We start from the raw sequence: 21,409 nt of genomic DNA, 5'->3' as shown, positions 1-21,409 counted from the left end.
CTAAAAGGCACATTCACCAGCTTTCTTCTTTGGCAGAAGCCAGTTAGTTCCCAGTGTTCCAGAATGGAATGGAACAATGAGGCTTTATGCCACTAAAGCTGTAGGCTTGTTTCAAGAAGCATTTCCTCTCTGTGGGGGAGTGGTGGGTGGGGCGAAATGATAAAAGTTGGTGGAAGGCAACTCTATCCAAAGTCCAGACCTTGAGGTGGCCCTAGAAGGACGTGCCTGGGTTTTATTCTTCTCGCTTTCATTAGATCGATTTGTGATTCAATGGGAACCTTTATCGGTCACGTGTATCCAGGGTTGTTCCTACTCGCATATGGACTGTATCGAGCAGTAGTGGTCTCCAAAGCTGTGATATTCAGCGACTCTTTCCCGGATCCTTCTTTGCCTCCCAAGAATAAGGGGAGATGGGCCAGGCTGTGGAAAATGTCCCACAGAGGTTTGCTGAAGATGCTGGCTGGCTTTGGCTTGATGGCATATGAGATCAGCTGCGTTGAGAGAGGGTTGACACTGATGAACAGGGACCTGCCACCAAGATTCATGTACGCCAAACAGTGGCAGCACCTCACCATGTTCATCCTCCTCACCCTCAACGGCTGTATAGACATCCTGAGCAAAAACTTGCTGCCTCAGCGCTGTGTGCCCCTAGAAAAAGGGATCTTGGTGCTGACCTTTTATGTGCTCCTGCTGCTGTTGGTGTCGCATGTCCAGGACTCCGTGGGGGTGGAGATGCACGTCCACTCTCTGCTCATCTTGGTGGTGTTGCTGCTGATGCTGGTGTTCACCGCCAAGCTGTGGGCTCCTGACACGTTTCAACTCGCTGTGATCGAGACCTTTCTGTTTCAGATGATGGGTTCCTGGCTGGTACAGGCAGGGTTCATTCTGTACAAACCAGTCTCTGGCTACCCGTGGGAGGACGATAACATTAGTGACATCATGTTTGTTACCACCTTCTTCTGCTGGCATGTAATGATCAACGCTTTGTGTCTGCTGGGAATCTATGGAGTATCTTCCTTTTGGCATCGTTGCTACTATCCTAGCTGGAAGCTGACGGGGTCCAGAGAAGCTCCATGTTACATATACCCCAGGAGACCCCTCTACCAATTGCTACAGGAAGTGGAGCAGTCAGAGAAAGATGACCAGGCTCTGCTTTCAAAGAGTTCACCTTGAGACAGGGCCTGGAATGCCTGGCTCACTGTCAACCCCATCTACCCTCTTGTGGGCTCTCCCAGACATGCACTATATCTTCTTTGGTCCCTGGTGAAGACATAGTGGCCATGAAGGAAAGCCACTGGTCTCCATCTGCCAGCGCACCTCCTGTCCCTGAACATCTAATCATTGAGGAGACATGAAGGGGAAACTGATAGGATTGATGGGGTTAGGGGATGGGAGTAAGAGGAAGTGTGCAAGGAGAGCCATAGGGGGAGAGAATGCAATGGGGGGGGGAGCGCTATGAAGGGGTGAGAGGAAAGTCCGTTATTCACCACCAGATGTTTCTCCAGGCACAAGTGACTGCCTGCCTTTTACCTGATGGAATACTGATTTCTCACAGCTCAAAACTAGCATCATTCAAGTCTCATTCTGACAAAAAATAGTGGGTACTTCTGCATGCTTAGCAAAGTGGCACCACCATGTGAAAGTCAGATACACAGAATTTATAATTTATATTGGTTGAAATGACACTTTTGCCAACTGTACTCTCCCCCACCCTCTACCCCGACACTTTCTAATGCCTGGCTTCATTTCAAATTCAAATTAATAAAGTAAAACTTTATTCATGCTTTGCTATGGTGACATTTCAGATTTGCAGGCTTAACATTTTTATAGAATTCAAATGTCCAATCTCTGTCCAACTTCCTCCTTTAGTACTCATATCCCAGTCACCATCACTACCACGGTACATATAATTTACTAGATCCTGTCCCCCTTGGGTCGTGGCAAATTTCACTGTCTTGCATCTCACAGAAAGTCATTCCAAAATCACATCTTTGCCATGTTCTTTGACACCCAGCAAAAAAGCCACCTTCATCCCAATCCCACTGAGCACCTCCAAGGAGGCCTTCTCCAAGAATTCCTACTGACTCCCTTGTTCTGGAACTCCTCAGCACTTATGTTACACTTGCCTTGTTAATTTGCTCACACGGCTGACACTTTGCTTTGTTCTGTTTCTGCAATCATTTTCCCTGGGTAGGTTTTTCCTCACCAACTTGAGTGTAGTCTCCTAAGAGGTAAGGACTTTGTCATAGCCAAGTTACATAACTTCCTATGTACGCACCAAATAGGTACCATAGGTGATGCTTAATAAAGGCTTATTTGCTTCCAGAATTTCCACATTCTTGTTCCTTCAAAATGTGTTGCTGGACAGACCCAAGGTTCTGGGAACCTCTGGAAGACATCAACAATACTAAAGCCTGAGTCACCTCCTTAGCAATGGGCCCACTTTCTTCCTCATTCTTGGGATAAGGAAATCCACCAAGCTGTTTCTGAAATGTTTACTCTGTTATTATTTTTTTAATCCTCACGTGTGTTTCTATAAGGAACCTCTAGAAAGCTGAGACTCAGCAGGCTGAGTTGTCCAAGTCTTGTAATTGGTATAAGGCAAAACAGGAATTCAGGTGCAGGTGTGTCTGACTGAAGCCAGTGACTGTGTCCTCTGGGCCACGGGGACTTCGCCAATGGCAATGGAAAAGGGAGTGACCCTCAAAATAAAATTGTTGAGGGACTAGCCTGGTGGCCCAGTGGTAAACAATACACCTTGCAATGCAGGGGACGCAGGTTTGATCCCTGTTTGAGGAACTAAGATTCCACATGCCTTGGAGCAACCAAGCCTGCATGCTGCAACTACTGAAGCCTGTGTGCTCTGCAGCTTATGTGCCACAACCAGAGAGCCCGCATGCCGCAACTAAAGAGTCTGTGGTGCCAGCAATGAAAGATCTGCATGAGGCAATGAAGATCCCACATGCTGCAAATAAGACCCTTCACAGTCAGATAAATAAACTGTTGAAAGAAAGGAAATAAAGGAAGAAAGTCAGCCAGAAAGCCCAGCTGGAGCAAGAAGCATAGTACAAATACTCTATAGACCCCCCAGAGTGCGCCTGTCACTTTCTGTCCATGACCACCCCGAAGTCTCCCCTGGGAGTGAAAGTCTGGCAAGCTCTCAACCTCTAGCTAGGCCTTAAATGTCTGGGCTCAGATCCGAGTGAGAGCTGAGAGTAAGAATTGTTGTGACCAAGTTTTCTGATCCTTGCTATTTCTGCTTAACTCTTGGTTCCTAGACTCTTTTCAATTACATTTTGTGCGGGAACTCCTTTTCTCTTTACCTCTCATACACACTGATGGGAGATGATGAAAAAGCAGATGCTGCCAGTGGCCCGTTTCTAGTCACTTGAGATCAAATTTTATAATGATAAACCAAGTAATCAGTTGATATCCCCAACATATTATCTCTTAAATATCCAGTGTAGATAATAAACTTGAATGTTATTAATTTACTATATAGTATTTGAGATGTAACAGAGAAGCCTTGAAGGCCAGCTAAGACTTCCCAAACACTTCTAAGGTTATGTGGAGAAATTTGCAATTCTCACAAAATTCCACCAGAGGGCACTACATCCGCATCACCCCCAGCCAAGCCTCTCACTCTCCAACCCAGTAAACAAGTCTCCCAAGTACCGGTTCAAACGAAGTTGGGGGAGGGGAAAGGAGGTCAGGAAAAATACAGAACCAAGTATCCAGAAAACATACCCAAGGGCTGTTTGTTTCCTGTTAAAATTTGGCATGCGAATGTGAAATAAACAGGGATTCAAATCAACTAATGGGATGGGGGTGAGGGAGGAAGGACTGTGGACCCAGCTGAGGACATCTTCGAGAGGCGCACCAACTAAAGGACATACTCTGATCCAAGTTGTTTTTGACCATAATGCTAAATTTCCTAAAGCTTCAATTATGTTCCAATTAATCTAGAGAATAAAGATAAATCCATACAAATCTCAATACACTGAGAAACAGGAATGACACTTATCTATAAAAATCCCAGATTCACAAAACCATGAAACAGGTTATTAAACACACAAAATTATCTCCGAAGATTCCTTTTAAAAAGAATCTGTCATACAGCAATCCCCCAACCCCACCCCCCGCCCCGGAATATACTGAATGTCTACTATGTGAGGCAGCACGGGGGAAGCCACAGTGAAAGACTCAGAGGTAAACGGGTTGGTCCCTGCACTGTGGGTACAGTAGGGATTTCAGAGCTTAGAGGTGGTGCCCAGGAATGCATCAGCCCCAGCCTTAGAAAGCTGAAGGAAGGGAAACAGAAAAAGGCTCTCAAGGGAGCTGTACTTGGAAGCATGTAAGGCTGTGAAATACTGCACTAAGGTGATTCAAGCAAGAGGCTGTAAATGAGTAAGCCCTCAGCTTTCTCACCATTAAGCTAAAATGATGTAAAGATTAATTCTAGGATGGCATGGCTATAATTTTCTCGGTAGGACTTATTTTACCATGTCATTAGCTAAGATGAACTTATTCCTCCCAATTCTCCAAGCAGTTTCCTTTTAGAGGTAAGATTTGGGGTAAGGTTCAAGACCTAAACCTTCAACTGTAAGGTGTAGGCTGGGAAACTAAGTGTTCTCTACCTTTGAATGGTTTCAAGGGGCCTTCAACAAAACTCAATTCAGACTAAACAAAAATAGCTGAGACTTCAACTTATTGTTTCCTAACCTGAGCTTAAGAGTATACAACAATCAGAAAGGATGTAAAGAACAGTTCCTCTGGGTTCAGTATTAGATAATACCGAATTGAGGTGAAACCTGGTCTTTCCTTCTTTACTTATGTAGCTTCAAGTCCGAAAGCTTGGTTAATTGCAGCTTCTCGCCCAAATTTGCTTTAAGAGTAATGACATCAGCTTCCAAGACTGCTTCTTTTCCTTTTATTTTTGTTTTGCTTTTAGATTTTACAATGGTCTACTCTTTTGGAAAGAACTGGTGCTGGTTTATTAAAAAGAGAAAAAGTTTATAATGCGGGGTTGGGTTTCCAGGGTGTTCCTCAAGCCTGAGTCTCAGCTGTCTCTTCAGCATGAGTTAAGGGTTTTGTTCACTGCCTACTGAAATCATCCAAATGTTGGAAAAACTCCATTTCCTAAACTACATGTTCTGCTTAAAGATTTGAGTATGTTTGAGCCTTAACCCAAATCTTGTCTCTAGTGAGTGCATGGCAACCAACCACAGAGGTCCCAGGAAGGCACACTCAGGTCACTAGATTAAGGGTTTACGATCTGCAAAGTGAGACTGGGTCCTTTAAAAGAGAAAGAAATTGAGAGAAGAACTCACAGGTAAAGTCCACCCCAAACAAGGCCTTTATTTCAAGCAGCAGAACACTGAAGAAGTCCTTTTTTTCAGTCCCCAGCCATTTCTGTAGATTTGGAACCAAATTTTGACCTGTGATATTTCTCTTCCACTCCACCCATCCCTTGGACACAGCTACTCTAAAAGAAAAAAGCCTGGCTTCAAAGCCCATGAAACAGAATCCCCTGTCTACTTTGATATTGAGTATACCAGGAGACAGAAGAGTTCATGGTTCAAATGCTCTAATGCTTTTTAGGGAGCGGGAGGAGACTGGGGGTGGCTGTCAATTTAGGGAAGAAGGAGAAAGAGAACAAAGCGCAGCAGACACAGCAAAGTCAAACTGGATGAAACAGGCCACTCTCCTTACAACTTCTCTAAAAGTCCAGTCTGGGTTTCCGGGGGCAAACCAGTTAGTTTAAGCTCTTTCTTCTGCTTTTTCTTCCTTCATACTCTTTTAAGCTTCCCTGAATAGTTCTTGAACTCATTTGGGTCCTAATTCAGTTTGGTTAAGTAAGTAGGGGGCTGACTAAGGAGGACAAGGCCTCTTGTTCTGCCTGAAAAACTCAGTGGTCATGTATTACCTTGCTAACCCTCACAAAGTATGCCCCCGGTCACATGAATGGATCAAAGCAAATCCATTTCCACTCTTGGAAAAGCAGCTCAAAGCACATGTTCTCTTGATGGTGCCGCTGTCAGTTCTGTGTAGTCAACAAACATCAGTTATCGACCAGTTATTGACCCCCCTGGACACTTCTGGGGGACACACAGATGAATAAGGAAGGTTAAGACACCAGCCAGGGCAGCAGGCTGACTCACATACTAGAAGCTTTAAGAACTGTGCTTGCCTCTTACTTTTCTATTTTCTATTCCGTGCGCCATCCGTACCTCGGGTGCTGGCAGTGACCAGTACAGTAGAAGGCTCTGGCTCACTTCTGGCAGTCTGGCAACTGAAAAGTAACGTTTTTTAAAACAAGAACATGGCCTTTCCCCTCCCAACACACCCTCCTCAACCATTTAAACTCAAGACTTCACAGAAATAGATGGAATGAAGACAGCTCACTTTGTGATCAGATCTAAACCCACTCTCATAAAACTAATGGTGGCGCAATACCCAGAGTTAGAAAGTTGTACTTCATGGGTTATGGCAGGAAAAGAAATAATCTAATCCCTTCAGATTATCTTGGCCTATAATAATTACAATTATTGCTTTCTAGCATTGCTGTATGTGTGTGCCATCACAGTTAATCCTTACAATATACAAGGTAGCTGTTACGCCTAATTTGTAGCCAAGGAAACTGAGGCTTCAGGGCTAAGCATCCATCTGAATATAAAGCTGGTAAGAAGTCAAACCCAGATCTGAACCTACATTGCCCGATCTGAAGCCCAGCCTTTAACCATCATTTGAAGGATCACAAGTTTAAGTGCAAGTTTAAGGACAGAATACCTCACACTTGCAAGGCGACTTACCTGGTCCAGAATGTCACCTGTCTGAAACATACCAAAAGTTTCTGTTTGAGATGAACCTTGAGTCTGTCATCTTAAAGCACTGCAGTGTTAGCCACACTCCCACAGGGGAGGGATGTTGACCAAAGAGGCCAAGTTATGTGTGTGGTCACAGGCAACATTTCTTTTCCATATTTGTGGTACAAAAAATAACCAGAAGAGCAAACTTCTTCCCTTCCTCTTCCAAAGAAACATGATTTCTTAGTTTTCAAACAGAAAATCTCATATACTGGGGCGCTCCAAAGGTGCGATAAAGGCTAGACACCGTCAGGAGGATTCAGGCAATAAAAACAGTATGATTAAATCTTATCACTGGTAGCAATGAAGACATTATATTTATGTGTGTTGTATACATATATATAAAATTGTGTATCTGTTGACAAACATCCCTTTCAAGACTTTGTTCACACACACATTTTCTCAACTATCCTAATACAGCTCTGAGGAGAGAAGAGGAAGGGGTACTGATTCTCGTTTTCCAGATTTCAAAGACGTTCAATAAATTACATGAAAAGCAACACCAGACAGAACTTAAATTTTTGACGTACCCTAGGTTTCAAAGGGGGAGATGCCAAGACCTCAATCCCCTGTCAGCTGTCCTTGGGAAACAGTTCGCACAGAGGATTTCAAATCTGTTGCGCGGCTCTAAAGGTCCTCTCTTGAACCGTTTTATTTGATTTGCAGAAAAGGGAACTTGGGTCCAGAGAGGCTGCAGAGTTGCCTCAGGTGTGGCAGAGGCCGGCTCTGTGTCTCCGCCCGCCGGGACCCTCTCTACGCAACGAGACAAAACACAGCGCGTTCACTACAAACGGGAGATGGGAGACTCCAGGTCACATCCCCAAACCCGCCGAGGGGGCCGGCCAGGGGGCTCTTTCCGGCCTACCTCCGGCAGCCCCCTGTCTGCGCCGCCCCCTCCGAGGCCGGCCCAGGCACCGGGGAGCCCGGGGCTACTGCGACCCCCACCCCCCCGAACCTCAAGCAGGACCTGAGGGCCGGGCAAGGGAGTGGAGGTTCTCTAACAACGAAAGGCAAAAGCTGGTGCCTGTGGGTTGGAATTTCCTCTGGGGCGTGCAGTGGGACCTGGGAAAAGAATCCTCCCTCAGAATATCTGACCTGGGGGCGCCGCGGGGGAGAGCACGCGGGGACCGCCCAGGGCCAGGCAGGCGGCGGCGCGGCGGCGCGCTGCAGCCCCGGCGGCGGGGTCCTTCCCGGCAGGCCCCGGGCCCTCCGCCCGCCGCCGGCCCGCCCTGCCTCGCGCCCCTCCCCCCACGTCCCCTCCCCCACCGCCCTTTCCCTTTCTTTCTTTCCCGGGTCCGCTCGCCCCCACCCGGCGGCGCCCGCTCGGCGGCTCGCCCAATGGCCGTGGTGCCGGGACGGTGCATCAGCTGATCCGCCCGGGCTCCGGGCCTCTGGGAACCAATCAGGGCGCCGGGGGCGGCCCCGGCCGCCGATAAAGCGTGCGGGGCGGCGGGCCGCCCTGCAGAGCGGAGAATGGGAGAAGAGCCGGCTGTCTAAGCAGCGCCTCCTGGTCCTCCTCGCCACTCTTCTCCTCACCTCGCTCTCGCCGCCTGCTCGCCCTGCCGCTTTGCTCGGCGCCTAGGTAAGCACCTAGCCGGCCCGGGGAAGGGGGCTCGGAAGTGTGCCGCGCCGGCCCGGCCGCCGCTCCCTGACCGATCGTCTTGGCCTCTTCCCACCTCCTGGCCCTACTCTGCGCCCCGGCCTGGAGGGAGGGGGAGGGGAGGGCTCCTGCTTGCTTTCGCTGCCCGCGGGTCTGGGTCGGCGATGGTGGGGCGCCAGGCTTCGCGGAGGGCGGGGAGTTGTTTTGATCTTCCTTCAGCTGCTGGCGGCCTGAAGCGCCGCCCCTGGAGGTCGCTGGGCAGGACGAGCCGAGGAGCCCGCTCGGCCCGGCGCCCCCCGCTCGGCCGTGGGGCGTGCGTGGTGGATGGAGCGGTCCCCCTGCGCGAGCCTCGCCCTCTTTCTCCGCGGCTGCTGGCCCCGGGGCGCGGTTAGCTGCCGGCGCCGAGGCCGGGTGCCGGGAGAGTCGGTGGTGCGCCCGCTCCCGCCGCGGGGTCTACCCCTGTGACTGAACAATGGGGAGCCCGGGAGCGCGGCGTGGCCGGCGGGCGCGGCGGGGGGAGAGGCCTGGCTGGCCGGACAGGGGCAGCAGCGGCGCGCTGTCCCTCCGGCGGACTCCCCAGCTGCCGCCCCCCCCCGACCCCACCCCGGCCTTGGAGGGGTATGGCCCCCTTGGCGACGCCCTGAGATCCAGACGGGGGCCCAAGGGGCGGGGCGCCGACTTTTGGGACGTTTCAGTGGGAAAGGGCTGCTCTCAAAGTGGATTTTCCCAACTACCCTGGGGGCGGGAAGCGGGGATGCTCCCCCGGCCGCAAATCCGCGAAGAAGAACGCGAACGAAGATGAAGACGACCTGGAATCTCGGTCCTCGGGGTCCCCCTCCAACTGTTTCGGCTTCGTCGCCTACTCGGTGAATGCCGGAGAGAAACCGCGAGTCAAGATCAAGTCGACTCAGGAGCCTTCGTATTCCTGCTCCACCCGGTGCGATTCCGACCGCGCTTCGACTCCCTCTCCCTCTCCGTCTCCCTCGCCCAGAAAGCTCCGGTGCGTGGACCAGCGAGAGCCGGAGACCCACGAGAGGCGCGAACGCCACTCCAAAAGGAGAAGGGCCAAGGAGGGCATCATCGATACCTTTGATCTTACCTGGCTGGGGTGAGTGAGGAGCAGGGATCCAGGACCCTGCTCCCACCACAGCTGCAAGAAACCGCTAAGGACCGCAGAATCCCAGCCCTCCATCCCCCCCCCCCCCCCCCCCACCACGTAAAATCTCGACATCTCGGCGGCACTAGTTGATAGAGCAGGCGGCTGTTGGCATCCAACCTGTCACGGAACCGAGTTGGCATCACCGAAAAGAGTAGGCCCCCGAGGCTTAAGGGAGAAAGTGTGACTTGAAATTGGAGGTGGTAACCGGTGGGAGAGGAAAGCCAGGGATGGGGTTATAGCTGGGAGCTGAAAGGGTCTGGGATTGCTCCTACTGGCTTTTAAAGCCGGGATGGGCGATGGGCATAAGGAGTGGGATTTGACTGACCAAGTCTAGAGGGAGTCGGCAAAGATTGTCTGCTAACACAACTTGACAGACAGCTTCTCTTCCCGGAGGGGAAGGGTGAGGCTGTTGCAGGGAGAAGCAGTTGTTTTCAGCTGGGCAAACATGGACGGTTGCCCATAGAAACTTTGCCACTGTACTTCAGAAAGTTGCCCAAGTCATTGGAGGAGAACAATATGTTCCCTCTCCAGCCACCCTGGGCGATCAATGGGGGAGGAAGGAGGTAGGACGTTTCCTCTTTGTGTTGGGGTTTGGTTCTGTGGCTTCAGTGTCTCTTCTTTGAGAGGTTTTGCGGTGGTGGCTCACAGATTTTAGCGGGCCTCAGCTTTTGAAACCCCAGATCTTTTTGATTTAGAAGTGGGAATTTCTTAATTAACTTAAAGTTCTCTGGTGGAATCTGGTCACTCTCAAACTTAAGTCTACTCTCTGAAATGAGAACTTTGCCTCAAACTGATGGAAGTCATGCCAGTGTATGTCTTAAAATCCAGGTTGGATCAAATGCACCAAAGTACACATTAGTCGTTGTTAGGAAGCCACCAACTCTTAAATCTTCTAGCTAGCCCCAGTTTCCTCCTTCCAGCTAAATGGGAATGGGGTGGGTTGTTTATTTGGAAGGGTGGAGGAATCTTCAAAAGAACTTTTTATTGAGGCATCCTCTGGGGTGTAAGGAAAAGGGAGAACTTAACCAAGAGATCATAGCAGCTAAGCCCTTCTGTGGCCAGATTTTACTTGGAGATAGATGTCTGTTCTGCAGACTGTTTCTGAACTTCCATATTTTGTTTTGGGCTCACCACCCCCCTGCCCCCCAGTATCTTAGTATGAAAAATGAAACAATTCCTCTACCTCTGACAAACCGCAAAAATAGAACTTAGTGCTCAAAAGTTTAGATTCTGGCTTGAGGAAGGGAATAAGGAGACTTTTGTTCAGTATAAAACTTTAATCTCCCTGAAAGCAAGTTAAATAAATGTACTGTACTTTTGAGTGTGTGACTTCCAAAGGGAGGGGCCGCCGCTCCCACTGTGACTTCTTGATTTAATTGTCCTTATTCCTGCAGAGGATCTGTTTAGACTTGGTGTTCTTATTTTATTTTTTTCTCTCTCTCTTCAGAACACCTTCCACCATGGCCACCTCGGCGAGCTCCCACTTGAACAAAGGCATCAAGCAGGTGTACATGGCCCTACCTCAGGGCGAGAAAGTCCAAGCTATGTACATCTGGATCGACGGTACTGGAGAAGGACTGCGCTGCAAGACCCGAACCTTGGATTCTGAACCCAAGTGTATAGAAGGTGAGAGGCTGGGCGAAATTGAGGGGGGGTTGGGTGGCAACCTGAGACCAAGCCACTAGATCTGGCCTCTTTATTCTGATGTAAAGCATTTCTAAGGCAGGACTTTACAGACTTTATTCAGTCAACATTAAGCTCCTACACTGCCTCCAAGCATTAACAATGGACCCCTTTATTTAAATTGAGTCTTGCATATCTAAAGAAAAAAGATGAAGTCTGGGGGGAGTGGCATTGGGAACTTTGTTGACTTGGGCATCCCATCTCAGTCTGACCTAAGGTACCCCTAGGAACCCAGTTTGAAAACCACAGCTCTAACCTGACTATTCCATCTGTTTTACAAACTCTTTTGAATGTTACGTAGGTTCTAGATATAAAGCAAACACCCTAAAAGTGGTTTCTAAGTAGAGCTACCATCATGTGTTTTTAGTTGATGCACTTTAAGAATTCTTAATCTGGCTGATTGCTTATCCTACAGAAGCTATTATATGAATTGGGATGATTTTGTCTTTATTCTTTGGTCTAGAACAAACCATAGCTGCCTTCCTTCTGGAAAGGGACTGAGGTCCATCATCTTTTACCTGATTTAGGATAGCTTACTCTTCTGATAATGCTCACATTTGAGTGAATGAATGAATGGCTATAATACAAAACATATAGTGTGTACCTGCTATGTGGCAGGTATTGCACGGGCCCTGAAAGTATAAGATGAGAGTCTGGTCTCTGCCTTCAGAGAACTCATAGTCAACTGGAGAGAGATGAAGGAACTCACCTTTAAAACATAGTGTGAAAAAACTAAAAAAAAAAAAAAAAAAAAAAAAACATAGTGTGGATAAGTTACGTGGGAGCACCCTTGAATAAGTCATCCTGCTAGTGTCTGTTTATCTGTTAAAATAAGGACACCACATGAACTGGGACTGTCCATTACACAGTGTGGGGTGGGGGTGGGAAGTGAAAGAAATAAGCAACACAGATGGCTTATCAGAGAGTCTTTATTTCTCCTGGATTTCAATTATTTAAATGATGACTGACTGACTAGAAATGTCCACTTTGTCTCCTGGGTGTCCAGTAGACTTATTTACAGAGGAAACATTATTCTTAGGTTGTTTCTGTGATTGGTACTTCTTTTAAAAAAGTGATGCAATGGTCTTACTTGGAAGAGAAAGGAGTGTGGGGCAACCTGCAAACATCAGGGTCTGCCTGTTATTAGCAGCAGTCATGCATCACTGGCTTTCTGGACAAGACAGTGTAGATCCTTAGAGATAAAAAGGTAAGTGAGAGGCTGTACTCCTCCCTGAAAAGTTCCTGTGCTTGCAACTTTAATTTCCCCGTCTCTTTTTATCACAGAGTTGCCCGAGTGGAATTTTGATGGCTCTAGTACTTTTCAGTCTGAAGGCTCCAACAGTGATATGTATCTTGTCCCTGCTGCCATGTTCCGGGACCCTTTCCGCAAGGACCCCAACAAGCTGGTGTTCTGTGAAGTCTTCAAGTACAACCGAAAGCCTGCAGGTGTGTATAGGATAGACTTAATCCTAATCCATGAATTGTAAAGTCAGGTGGGGAGGATATTCCAAAATCGGTATTGGGAAGACGAGCTTATCCCAGAACTAACTGGGAAGTCTGAAGGACTGGACATGCATCTCCCCATCCTGAACTTCCTTGTTGAGAGAGGTTGTGTGGTCCATCCTCCCACTGTTGGCTGCAGAAAACCACACTGGATTCTTCTAAATCTTTGCTGGAGGAGTGCCCCATGTCACAGTCCTCCTGCCTGTAGATTTTAATGCTGGGTGTGATTTCTAGATCTGCCACTTACTTTCTATGAACTTGGGCAAGTTATTTTGTCCCCTATACTTGTCACTTCCCCCATTTTAAAATTGGGGGGTGGATAGAGGGAGGGTGCTATATGTATACTTACAGCTATAGTAAGTATAGCTGTATGATTCTGGGTTCAATCCTTGGGTCGGGAAGATCCCCTGGAGAAGGAAATGGCAACCCACTCCAGTATTCTTGCCTGGAAAATCCCCATGGACAGAGGACCCTGGCAGGCTATTAGTCCATGGGGTTGCAAAGACTCGGACATGACTGAGCGATTAAGCACAGCACATAGCTGATTCACGTTGTTGTACGGCAGAAACCAACACAACACTGTAAAGCAATTACCCACCAATTAAAAAATAAATTTTAAAAAATGGAACAACTAATAAAGTCCATCTCATAAAATTGTTTATAGAGGATTGAGTTATGTGTAAATGATTGAGAAGAACTGTATGTCAAATACTGGTTGCCTTTTTGTTCCAGAGAGCTTTTGAAGTGAAAAGTGAAAGTCGCTCAGTTGTGTCCAGCTCTTTGTGACCCCATGTACTATACAGTCCAAGAAATTCTCTAGGCCAGAATACTGGAGTGGGTAGCCTTTCCCTTCTCCAGGTGGTCTTCCCAACCCAGGGATGGAACCCAGGTCTCCCGTACTGCAGGTGGATTCTTTACCATTTGAGCCACAAGGGAAGCCCCCCAAAAAGTCTGTTTTAGGAGGCATTAAATTATGGTGAAAGACCTGAGTTCTGAAGTCAAGACAGGCAGGGTTTCCTGATTTTGCTGCCTACCCCGGGCAGGTTCCCTGCCATCTCTGAGCCTCATTTTCTCACTTGTAAAAAGGGAGACTTATAATACCCATCTCAGGGTTATTAGGAAGATGCAGCTGACTCTGTGACCCTGTGAGCTGCAGCACACCAGGCTTCCCTGTCCTTCACTGTCTCCTGGAGTTTGGTCAGACTCATGTCCATTGACGTCAGTGATGCCATCCAACCATTTCATCCTCTGTCATCCCCTTCTCCTCCTGCCCTCAATCTTCTCCAGCATCAAGGTCTTTTCCAATGAGTCAACTCCTTAAATCAGGTGGCCAAAGAATTGGAGCTTCAGCTTCAGCATCAGTCCTTCCAGGGAACATTCAGGGTTGATTTCCTTTAGGATTGACTAACTTGATCTGTTGCAGTTCAAGGGACTTTCAAGAGTTTTCCAGCACCACAATTTGAAAGCATCGATTCTTTGACGTTCAGACTTCTTAATGGTCCAAATCCCACAAACATGACTACTGGAAAAACCATAGCTTTGACCAGATAGACTTTTGTCAGAAAAGTGGTATCTCTGTTTTTTAATACACAGTCTAGGTTTATCACAGTTTTCCTTCCAAGGAGCAGCATCTTTTAATTTCATGGCTACAGTCACTATCCACAGTGATTTTGGAGCCCAAGAAAATAAAGTCTGTCACTGTTTGTACTTTTTCCCCTTCTATTTGCCATGAAGTGATGGGACCAAATGCCATGATCTGAATTTTTTTAATGTTGAGTTTTAAGCCTACTTTTCCCACTCTCCTCTTTTACCCTCCTCAAGAGGCTCTTTAGTTCCTCTTTGCTTTCTGCCATTAGAGTGGTATCATTTGCATATCATAGAGGTCTGAAAATGGTTCTTGAACATAGTGAAACAGCCAATAATAATCTATAAAGATCCGTTCTAGCATAGAAGTTTTTCTTGAGCTTGTCGCCCTTTTTTTTTGGTTGGTTGGGTTTTTTTGGCATATGCCAGTACTATAGAAATTAGCACTTTGTATCTTCTCACCGGGAATGTAAGGCTGTTGATAGACTAGACAAATGATTCTCTCAATAAAAATTGTAGATTAGGCTGTAAATGCTTGAGAAACCATGAATAGGTCTAACAGCTAGAAGCAGTTCTTCTGTGAATAGAGGGTTCAAGTGCCTGACATTTGGTACTTGGGAGGGGGCCAGCTTGCAGATAAGGTGAACCCTTGCTGTGTCCTCTGGGTCCTCTCCCATGTGACTTTGTTGTGACCCAGTTTAGTTATAAATAATGCCTTTTGAGAGTCTCCCTACAGATACATAACCATAGCTTCTGTTATCATCCCCTCTCACACTGACTGGGGCACCTAAAGGTTGACCCTGGGTCAGTTCAGTAAATAACATCTCAGGTACCTGGAATCTGAGGACCACTTCCCATCAACACGGGGATTCAGTGCATTTGTCCATATATCTCTAATAGCGTGTCCACTCTTTCTCCTAGAGACCAATTTAAGGCACACCTGTAAACGGATAATGGACATGGTGAGCAACCAGCGCCCCTGGTTTGGAATGGAGCAGGAATATACCCTAATGGGTACTGATGGGCACCCCTTTGGTTGGCCTTCCAATGGCTTTCCTGGGCCCCAAGGTAAGTCTCCTTGGCGAGAGGTGAATCTTGCTTCTCCCCAAGTGCTTAATTGCCAAGGGAAGTCTCTCTGGAGATGGGTGTGAATCCTTGTAGACCAAAAAGCTAGGGGGATATCCCTGAGACTGGCTGAAATAATACTGTAGAGAGTTAGCCCTTGTGTTACCTAAATCCAAATAGTGGATGTTGAGATGTGAACATCGCACAGAAACCGTGGTGTTAACCCAGAGGAGCCCACTGCACACCACTCATCTGCCTCCCGGTAAAGGCAGGGATGGTGATTCCAGGAGAAGGTGTGAGAACTTTGTGACTTCTGACTTTGGGCCATGCATCTCACTTAGATAGGAATTTTCTTGACATCCTGCCTCCTGATCTTCCATCTTGATGCCTCTCCAGGTCCCTACTACTGTGGTGTGGGAGCGGACAAGGCCTACGGCAGGGATATTGTGGAGGCTCACTACCGGGCCTGCTTGTACGCCGGCATCAAGATCGGGGGCACGAACGCCGAGGTCATGCCTGCACAGGTAAAGGTCTCTAGCCCACCACCTGCCCCACCTAGAGGCATGTAAGGGATTTTGCTAGGAAGGGCTATTGTGGTGCTCACTCCTTAACCCAAAGCCCTCAAGGTGGCTTGGAGTAGAGATGAGCAGGGGGCAAGTGTCAGCTTCTGGGTTGGGGTGAGCAGCTGGTTTTGCTTTCAAAGCCCATCTTCTCGTTTTCTCTAGTGGGAATTCCAGATAGGACCCTGTGAAGGAATCGACATGGGCGATCATCTCTGGGTGGCCCGTTTCATCTTGCATCGTGTGTGTGAAGACTTCGGAGTGATCGCCACCTTTGATCCTAAGCCCATTCCTGGAAACTGGAATGGTGCTGGCTGCCACACCAACTTTAGCACCAAGGCCATGCGAGAAGAGAATGGTCTGAAGTGAGTGCCACCTCCAGCGGAGGCCATTGCACTCTCTCTGCAAGAATACCTGCCAGGGGTTTGATATACTGGGGATGAGTAAGCTGCCTTCCCAGTTGGGGCCTTTAGCTCTTGATACTCAGCTTCAAAAACTGTCTTCTGATCCTGTCATTTTGTTCCTATTTGGAAAGTACCCCCAAAATACTCTTCAAGAGGATGGTGATGGGGAAAGTTGACACAGATGAATGCTTTTGAAAATCTTTAGTAAGAACTAAATTAGTAACAATACAAGCTTCTGAATGAGCTTAATGGCTGTGGGTGGGAGAGAGTTTCATGGGGACATCTACTGCCTGCCCAGCACTAAGAGACATAGGTTGTAAGGCAGGGTGCTGCCTTTGTGGAGAATCTTTTCCTGGGGCCATGTTTTGGGCATTTGGAGCCTGGAAAACAGTCTTTGGTAGATGAGTCACGCCATTCTTGGATCCACACCTGCTTCTTGAAGGGCAGGTTTCCTGATGGCAGGTTGGACCCTCATCTTGACTTGTTTCTTCCAGGTACATTGAGGAGGCCATTGAGAAACTAAGCAAGCGGCACCAGTACCACATCCGAGCCTACGATCCCAAGGGAGGCCTGGACAACGCCCGGCGCCTAACTGGATTCCACGAAACCTCCAACATCAACGACTTCTCTGCCGGCGTGGCCAACCGTGGTGCTAGCATCCGCATCCCCCGGACTGTCGGCCAGGAGAAGAAGGGCTACTTCGAAGACCGTCGCCCGTCTGCCAACTGTGACCCCTTCGCCGTGACGGAAGCCCTCATCCGCACATGTCTTCTGAATGAAACCGGCGACGAGCCCTTCCAGTACAAGAACTAAGTGGACTAGACTTGCAGCCCTCGAAACCCCTCTTAATTCTACATCTTACTCCCACTCTCGCCCCTCTCAATGTTATAATAGCTATAACTCAAAGGGTGGAATATCAAGGTCTTTTTTTTTTTTTTTTTAATTCCTCACACCCAGTTAATATCTCTTGCTTTCTTTGGTCAGGATCGAAGGGGTCAAGTTCTTAATCACTTCACCTACCTACCCCTGCCCTTTTCTTTTTCCTATCACCGAAGCTTTCCTAGTGCATTAGTTGGGAGGGTGGGTGGGGAAACATAACCACTGCTTCCATTTAATCAGGTGTGTTTGTCCAATAGGCATAGCTCTCTGGACAGAGAGCCCAGTCATTGTGAAGGGATGGGGAGGACTCTTTCTGAGTGGTTACTGAGTGGGGGACAGGGGTGCTGGATTCTGTGGTTAGGTTAGGATTTCCCTTCTTGGTGGGAAGTTCCATTACTTACAAGGTTGTAACCAACTTTCTATCAAAAGTGAGAATTAGGGGGGAAGGAAGGGTGGGAAGTCAGGTAGGAAAATGCCCTAGATCTCCTGGTGTGGTGCTGCCCTTGCCTGGGGCTCAACGCCCTGGCAGGCGCCACATAAATGGATGGATAGCCCTACCTTAAAAGAAAAAGTTCTCATTGTGTGGTCCTCCATTTATAACACAAAGCAGAGTAGTATTTTTATATTTAAATGTAAAAACAAAAATTATATATATGGGTGTGCAGATAAATGTGTGTTTTCTCTTTAGGGAGAAAAAGCCATTCTGGTTATGGGGAACCCAGATTTGAGACAAATAGTCTGGTTAGAAATAAGGATCTCCTTTTGAGTGGGTATGGGGATGGGAGAGGCTGTGCTGGAAAAGTTGGCTGTTTGGGGCTGATATTCCCTCACTACCACTTCAGGGCTTCTCTCTGCCCTGCTTGCCCTTCTGGGGAGGCTGACATTGGTTGGTTAACAGGTGGAAGCCCATGATAGCAGTAGCCATCACCTGAGCCCCAGGTTTAAAAGACACACATGTACTTGTACACACAGGGGTTTGGAAATAGGAGTTGGCTGGTCAACTTGAGCATGTTACTGACAAGGGGGTATTGGGGTTATTTTCCGGTGGGACTAGCATGTCACTAAAGCAGGCCTTTTGATAATATTAAAAAAAAAATTTTTTTTAAGCAAAACAGAATTTTAGATTTTAATCATATTTGTTAGGGTTTCTAAGTCTTTGTTTTACAGAATTGCTTGTTTGCTTCAGCTGTCTCCTCCCCATCTCTGCTCTGGAGGAGATGGGACAAGTCTGGAGTCCAAACAGTTGTAATTTTGTATCTTGGTGTCTGTTCTCTGAGTGTGAAATTAAGATTCCTGAGGAGTTACTATTTTTTTTCTCTTTTATAATAAAAACAAACCCCACCTTTGTCCTTACATTTTCCTTACTGTTTCTGGCTATTTTGTGTTGGGTGCGGAAAGTGGGCAGTGGTTTTTTTCTTAACCATGACGATTTGTAATTGCCATGTACAGTATGTTCAGAGTTAGATAACTCTTCATTGTAAACAAACTGTGCTAACTGCCCAGAGCAGCTCTTATAAATGTTAGGTTGATTTATAAGATCTCTCCTGACTTGTGATTCTTTTAAGTCCCTATATGCCACTTCATGGTATACCTGTTTTTGGAATTAAAGAATCTTTCCTGAGGCTTATTGCCAACCAGCTCCATCCTGTGCTTTGGGAATCTGGGGTGTTTGGGTTAAGGCCTATCCAGGCCCTAAAAGTTTGCAGCAGTGTACAAACCCCAACCCCCCTCTCCCTGTGTGTGCTCCAGAGCTTGCCTTTGGCCTATCACACTATCACGTTTTGAGCACTGGCTTGATTTTATTGCAGCCTAGTCTGTTTGCAACTGGTCTCACTGTCCCTACTTCATTTCATCTTCTGCCCAGCTGCCAGTGATTCATCTAAATAGCAAATATTGACCACGTTGCTACGCTGGTTAAAACCTTCCGAGGCTGACCTAGCTCTGAGGGTGAGCCAGCCCCAGATATCCCTTGATACGCTTTTCCCTCCACTAGTGAGCTGTTCACGATGCCCCCAAAGGCTCTGGAGACACCTGTATGCCTCTGCTCTTTGTCCCCTTCCCTGGAAATTCTTCAGCTTCTTCCTACCTGAGTTTATTTCCATATCAAGCTGGGTAGGAGCTCCATCCTCTGTGGTGCACATACCTCCAGCAAAAACACTCATCCAACAGTTTCACTTTGTAAGGTGCCAGGTACTGTAGGCAGTAGTAATTAATTACCTTTTAAAAAGATGGTGTCCTCTATCAGTTTGGAGGTAGTTGCAGCCTGTTAACAGCAGATTTAGACATGAGTTTTCTTTGTGCAAGTGTGTATCACTCCAGTCTTACATAATCCTAGACATTTTTCTTGTTTTGGAAGGTTCGCTCAGTCATGTCCGACTCTGCAACCCCATGGACTATACAGTCCATGGAATTCTCCACGCCAGAATACTGGAATGGGTAGACTTTCCCTTCTGCTGGGGATCTTCTCAACCCAGGGATTGAACCCAGGTCTCCTGCACTGCAGGTGGATTCTTTACCAGCTGAGTCACAAGAGAAGCCTAAGAATACTGGAGTGGGCAGCCTGTCCCTTCAGTGGATCTTCCCAATCCAGGAATCGAGCTGGGGTCTCCCGCATTGCAGGTGGATTCTTAACCAACTGAGCTATGAAGGAAGCCTTTGGAAGGTTAGGTCCTCACCTAATTTTCAAAGTAGGATGATCTTTACCTATTTGTTTGTTGGGTGTGGTCCCAGTTGGCACCATGTTGCAGCATGATTATTAAGAGTGCCCTCTTGCTCGGCATTTTCCAGGTTTTGCTGATAATTATTTTAACTGAAACTCTGCTTCCCTCTCCCCAGCCAAAGTCAGTTTCCCTTCCCTGGGTCACCCCCCAACACACACACCCCACGGTTCTTGGGAGCAGTGGGAGGGTTGGCATACTCTGTACAGCGCAAGCACTACATTGAGTAAATAAGCCAAGCATGCTGTTTTTGTGCTCACTGTAACCAATTCTCAAAAGGGCAGAAAAGGAATTCTAAATTAATGTCATCAGGATCTAGGTGGAAACAACCAGTGTATTTCCTTCTCCACCCTCTTAGGTAGAGTTAGCTTTGGCCTACACGTTACAGTGCAATCCCTTTGTATTTCTAAGGTGTTTTCTTATAGCTCATTTAGCAGACACTAGGTTACTTGATAACTTTATCAGTGATAGATTAAATGGAGACTGATGGGCAAGCCTTCAGCCTTAAAGAGACAGGCCAGTATTCACAAAAGGATGAGTTCCCTTAATTTCTTCCTGTCGGTGATTGGACAGGAGCTGAATGACAACACAAGCTAACAGAAGAATTATTATCGTTTAGTCACTAAGTTGTGTCCGACTGTTATGAACCCATGGACTGCAGCCCACTGGGCTACTCTGTCCAAGGGACTGCCCAGGCAAGAATACTGGAGTGGTTGCCATTTCCTTCTGCAAGGCATCTTCCCGACATAGGGATCATATCCTTGTCTCCTGCATTGACAGAATTCTTTACCACTGAGCCACCTGGGAAGCCTGTAAGGAGCTAATAGAGGATTCCAAGGAGTTCCTTGGATGGTTACTACTGGGATCATTTCTGTGCTACTGGGTAGGATGGTAGTGCTGTGCTAAATCGCTTCAGTCATGTCCAACTCTGTGACCCTATGGACTGTAAACTGCCAGGCTACTCTGTCCATGGAATTCTTCAGGAAAGAAAACTGGAGTGGATTGCCATTCCCTTCTCCAGGGGATCTTCCTAACCCAGGGAATCAAACAGGCGTCTCTTATGTCTAACCTGCATTGGCAGGTGGGATCTTTACCACTAGTGCCACCTGGGAACACCCAGTAGATAAAAGAACTTCCTAAACAAACACTTGGTGCCAGGGTTTCAAAAATCTCACCAAAGGCTTCGCTGAGGTTAATTTCATCTACTCGTTGGCCCTTACACCGACAGAAGTGCAAAGTCTGAAAAGTAATTTGCTATCCCAAAGAAAGCCTGTCACTCACACAGCTTTTGTGCCTGTAAACTTGAAAAAACAGGCAAGGATCCTGTTTCTTTCTCAGGACTGTATCCTTACCTGTCATGTTGTCTGCAGGACTTGTCTAATGAATTAT

General features: G+C 47.5%; 2 protein-coding genes and 1 long non-coding RNA gene across 6 annotated transcripts; 2 read left to right on the top strand and 1 right to left on the bottom strand.

Annotated features, from left to right (window-relative positions):
* Positions 1-270: 270 nt before the first annotated feature.
* On the top strand, positions 271-1,173 carry TEDDM1 (transmembrane epididymal protein 1). The gene has a single exon (XM_069546222.1). The coding sequence runs from the start codon at positions 271-273 to the stop codon at positions 1,171-1,173; it is 903 nt and encodes a 300-aa protein (XP_069402323.1).
* A 3,755-nt stretch (positions 1,174-4,928) lies between these two features.
* LOC138416660 (uncharacterized) lies at positions 4,929-8,068 on the bottom strand. Of its 2 annotated transcripts, XR_011247799.1 has the most exons (3): positions 7,962-8,068; positions 7,397-7,619; positions 4,929-6,292 (listed from the first exon to the last, which is right to left on the bottom strand). It is a non-coding gene; the product is annotated as an uncharacterized lncRNA (long non-coding RNA). The 2 variants fall into 2 exon arrangements; XR_011247800.1 differs by lacking the exon at positions 7,962-8,068 and having other exon boundaries at positions 7,397-7,878.
* On the top strand, positions 7,955-18,839 carry GLUL (glutamate-ammonia ligase). 3 transcript variants are annotated; one of them, XM_069546221.1, is made up of 8 exons: positions 8,181-8,448; positions 9,216-9,574; positions 11,073-11,251; positions 12,593-12,754; positions 15,317-15,463; positions 15,857-15,984; positions 16,186-16,385; positions 16,919-18,839. In XM_069546221.1, exons 3-8 carry the CDS (start codon positions 11,086-11,088, stop codon positions 17,235-17,237), a joined length of 1,122 nt encoding a protein of 373 aa, XP_069402322.1. In that variant the 5' UTR covers positions 8,181-8,448; positions 9,216-9,574; positions 11,073-11,085; the 3' UTR covers positions 17,238-18,839. The 3 variants fall into 3 exon arrangements, with proteins under 3 accessions (XP_069402320.1, XP_069402322.1, XP_069402321.1); XM_069546220.1 differs by having other exon boundaries at positions 8,192-8,448; positions 9,458-9,574; XM_069546219.1 differs by lacking the exon at positions 9,216-9,574 and having other exon boundaries at positions 7,955-8,448.
* Positions 18,840-21,409: the final 2,570 nt, after the last annotated feature.

The sequence above is a fragment of the Ovis canadensis genome, chromosome 12 (genome assembly GCF_042477335.2).
Source record: "Ovis canadensis isolate MfBH-ARS-UI-01 breed Bighorn chromosome 12, ARS-UI_OviCan_v2, whole genome shotgun sequence".
Classification (NCBI taxonomy): domain Eukaryota; kingdom Metazoa; phylum Chordata; class Mammalia; order Artiodactyla; family Bovidae; genus Ovis; species Ovis canadensis.
This window is presented reverse-complemented; position numbering and strand designations above follow the sequence as displayed.

Excerpts from the sequence above, each read along its gene's own strand:
- TEDDM1 (XM_069546222.1), top strand. The coding sequence starts at position 271 with ATGGGAACCTTTATCGGTCACGTGTATCCAGGGTTGTTCCTACTCGCA.
- GLUL (XM_069546219.1), top strand. The coding sequence starts at position 11,086 with ATGGCCACCTCGGCGAGCTCCCACTTGAACAAAGGCATCAAGCAGGTG. Across the intron at positions 11,252-12,592 it reads TGAACCCAAGTGTATAGAAG|AGTTGCCCGAGTGGAATTTT; the intron begins GTGAGAGGCTGG and ends TTTTTATCACAG. Across the intron at positions 12,755-15,316 it reads GTACAACCGAAAGCCTGCAG|AGACCAATTTAAGGCACACC; the intron begins GTGTGTATAGGA and ends TCTTTCTCCTAG.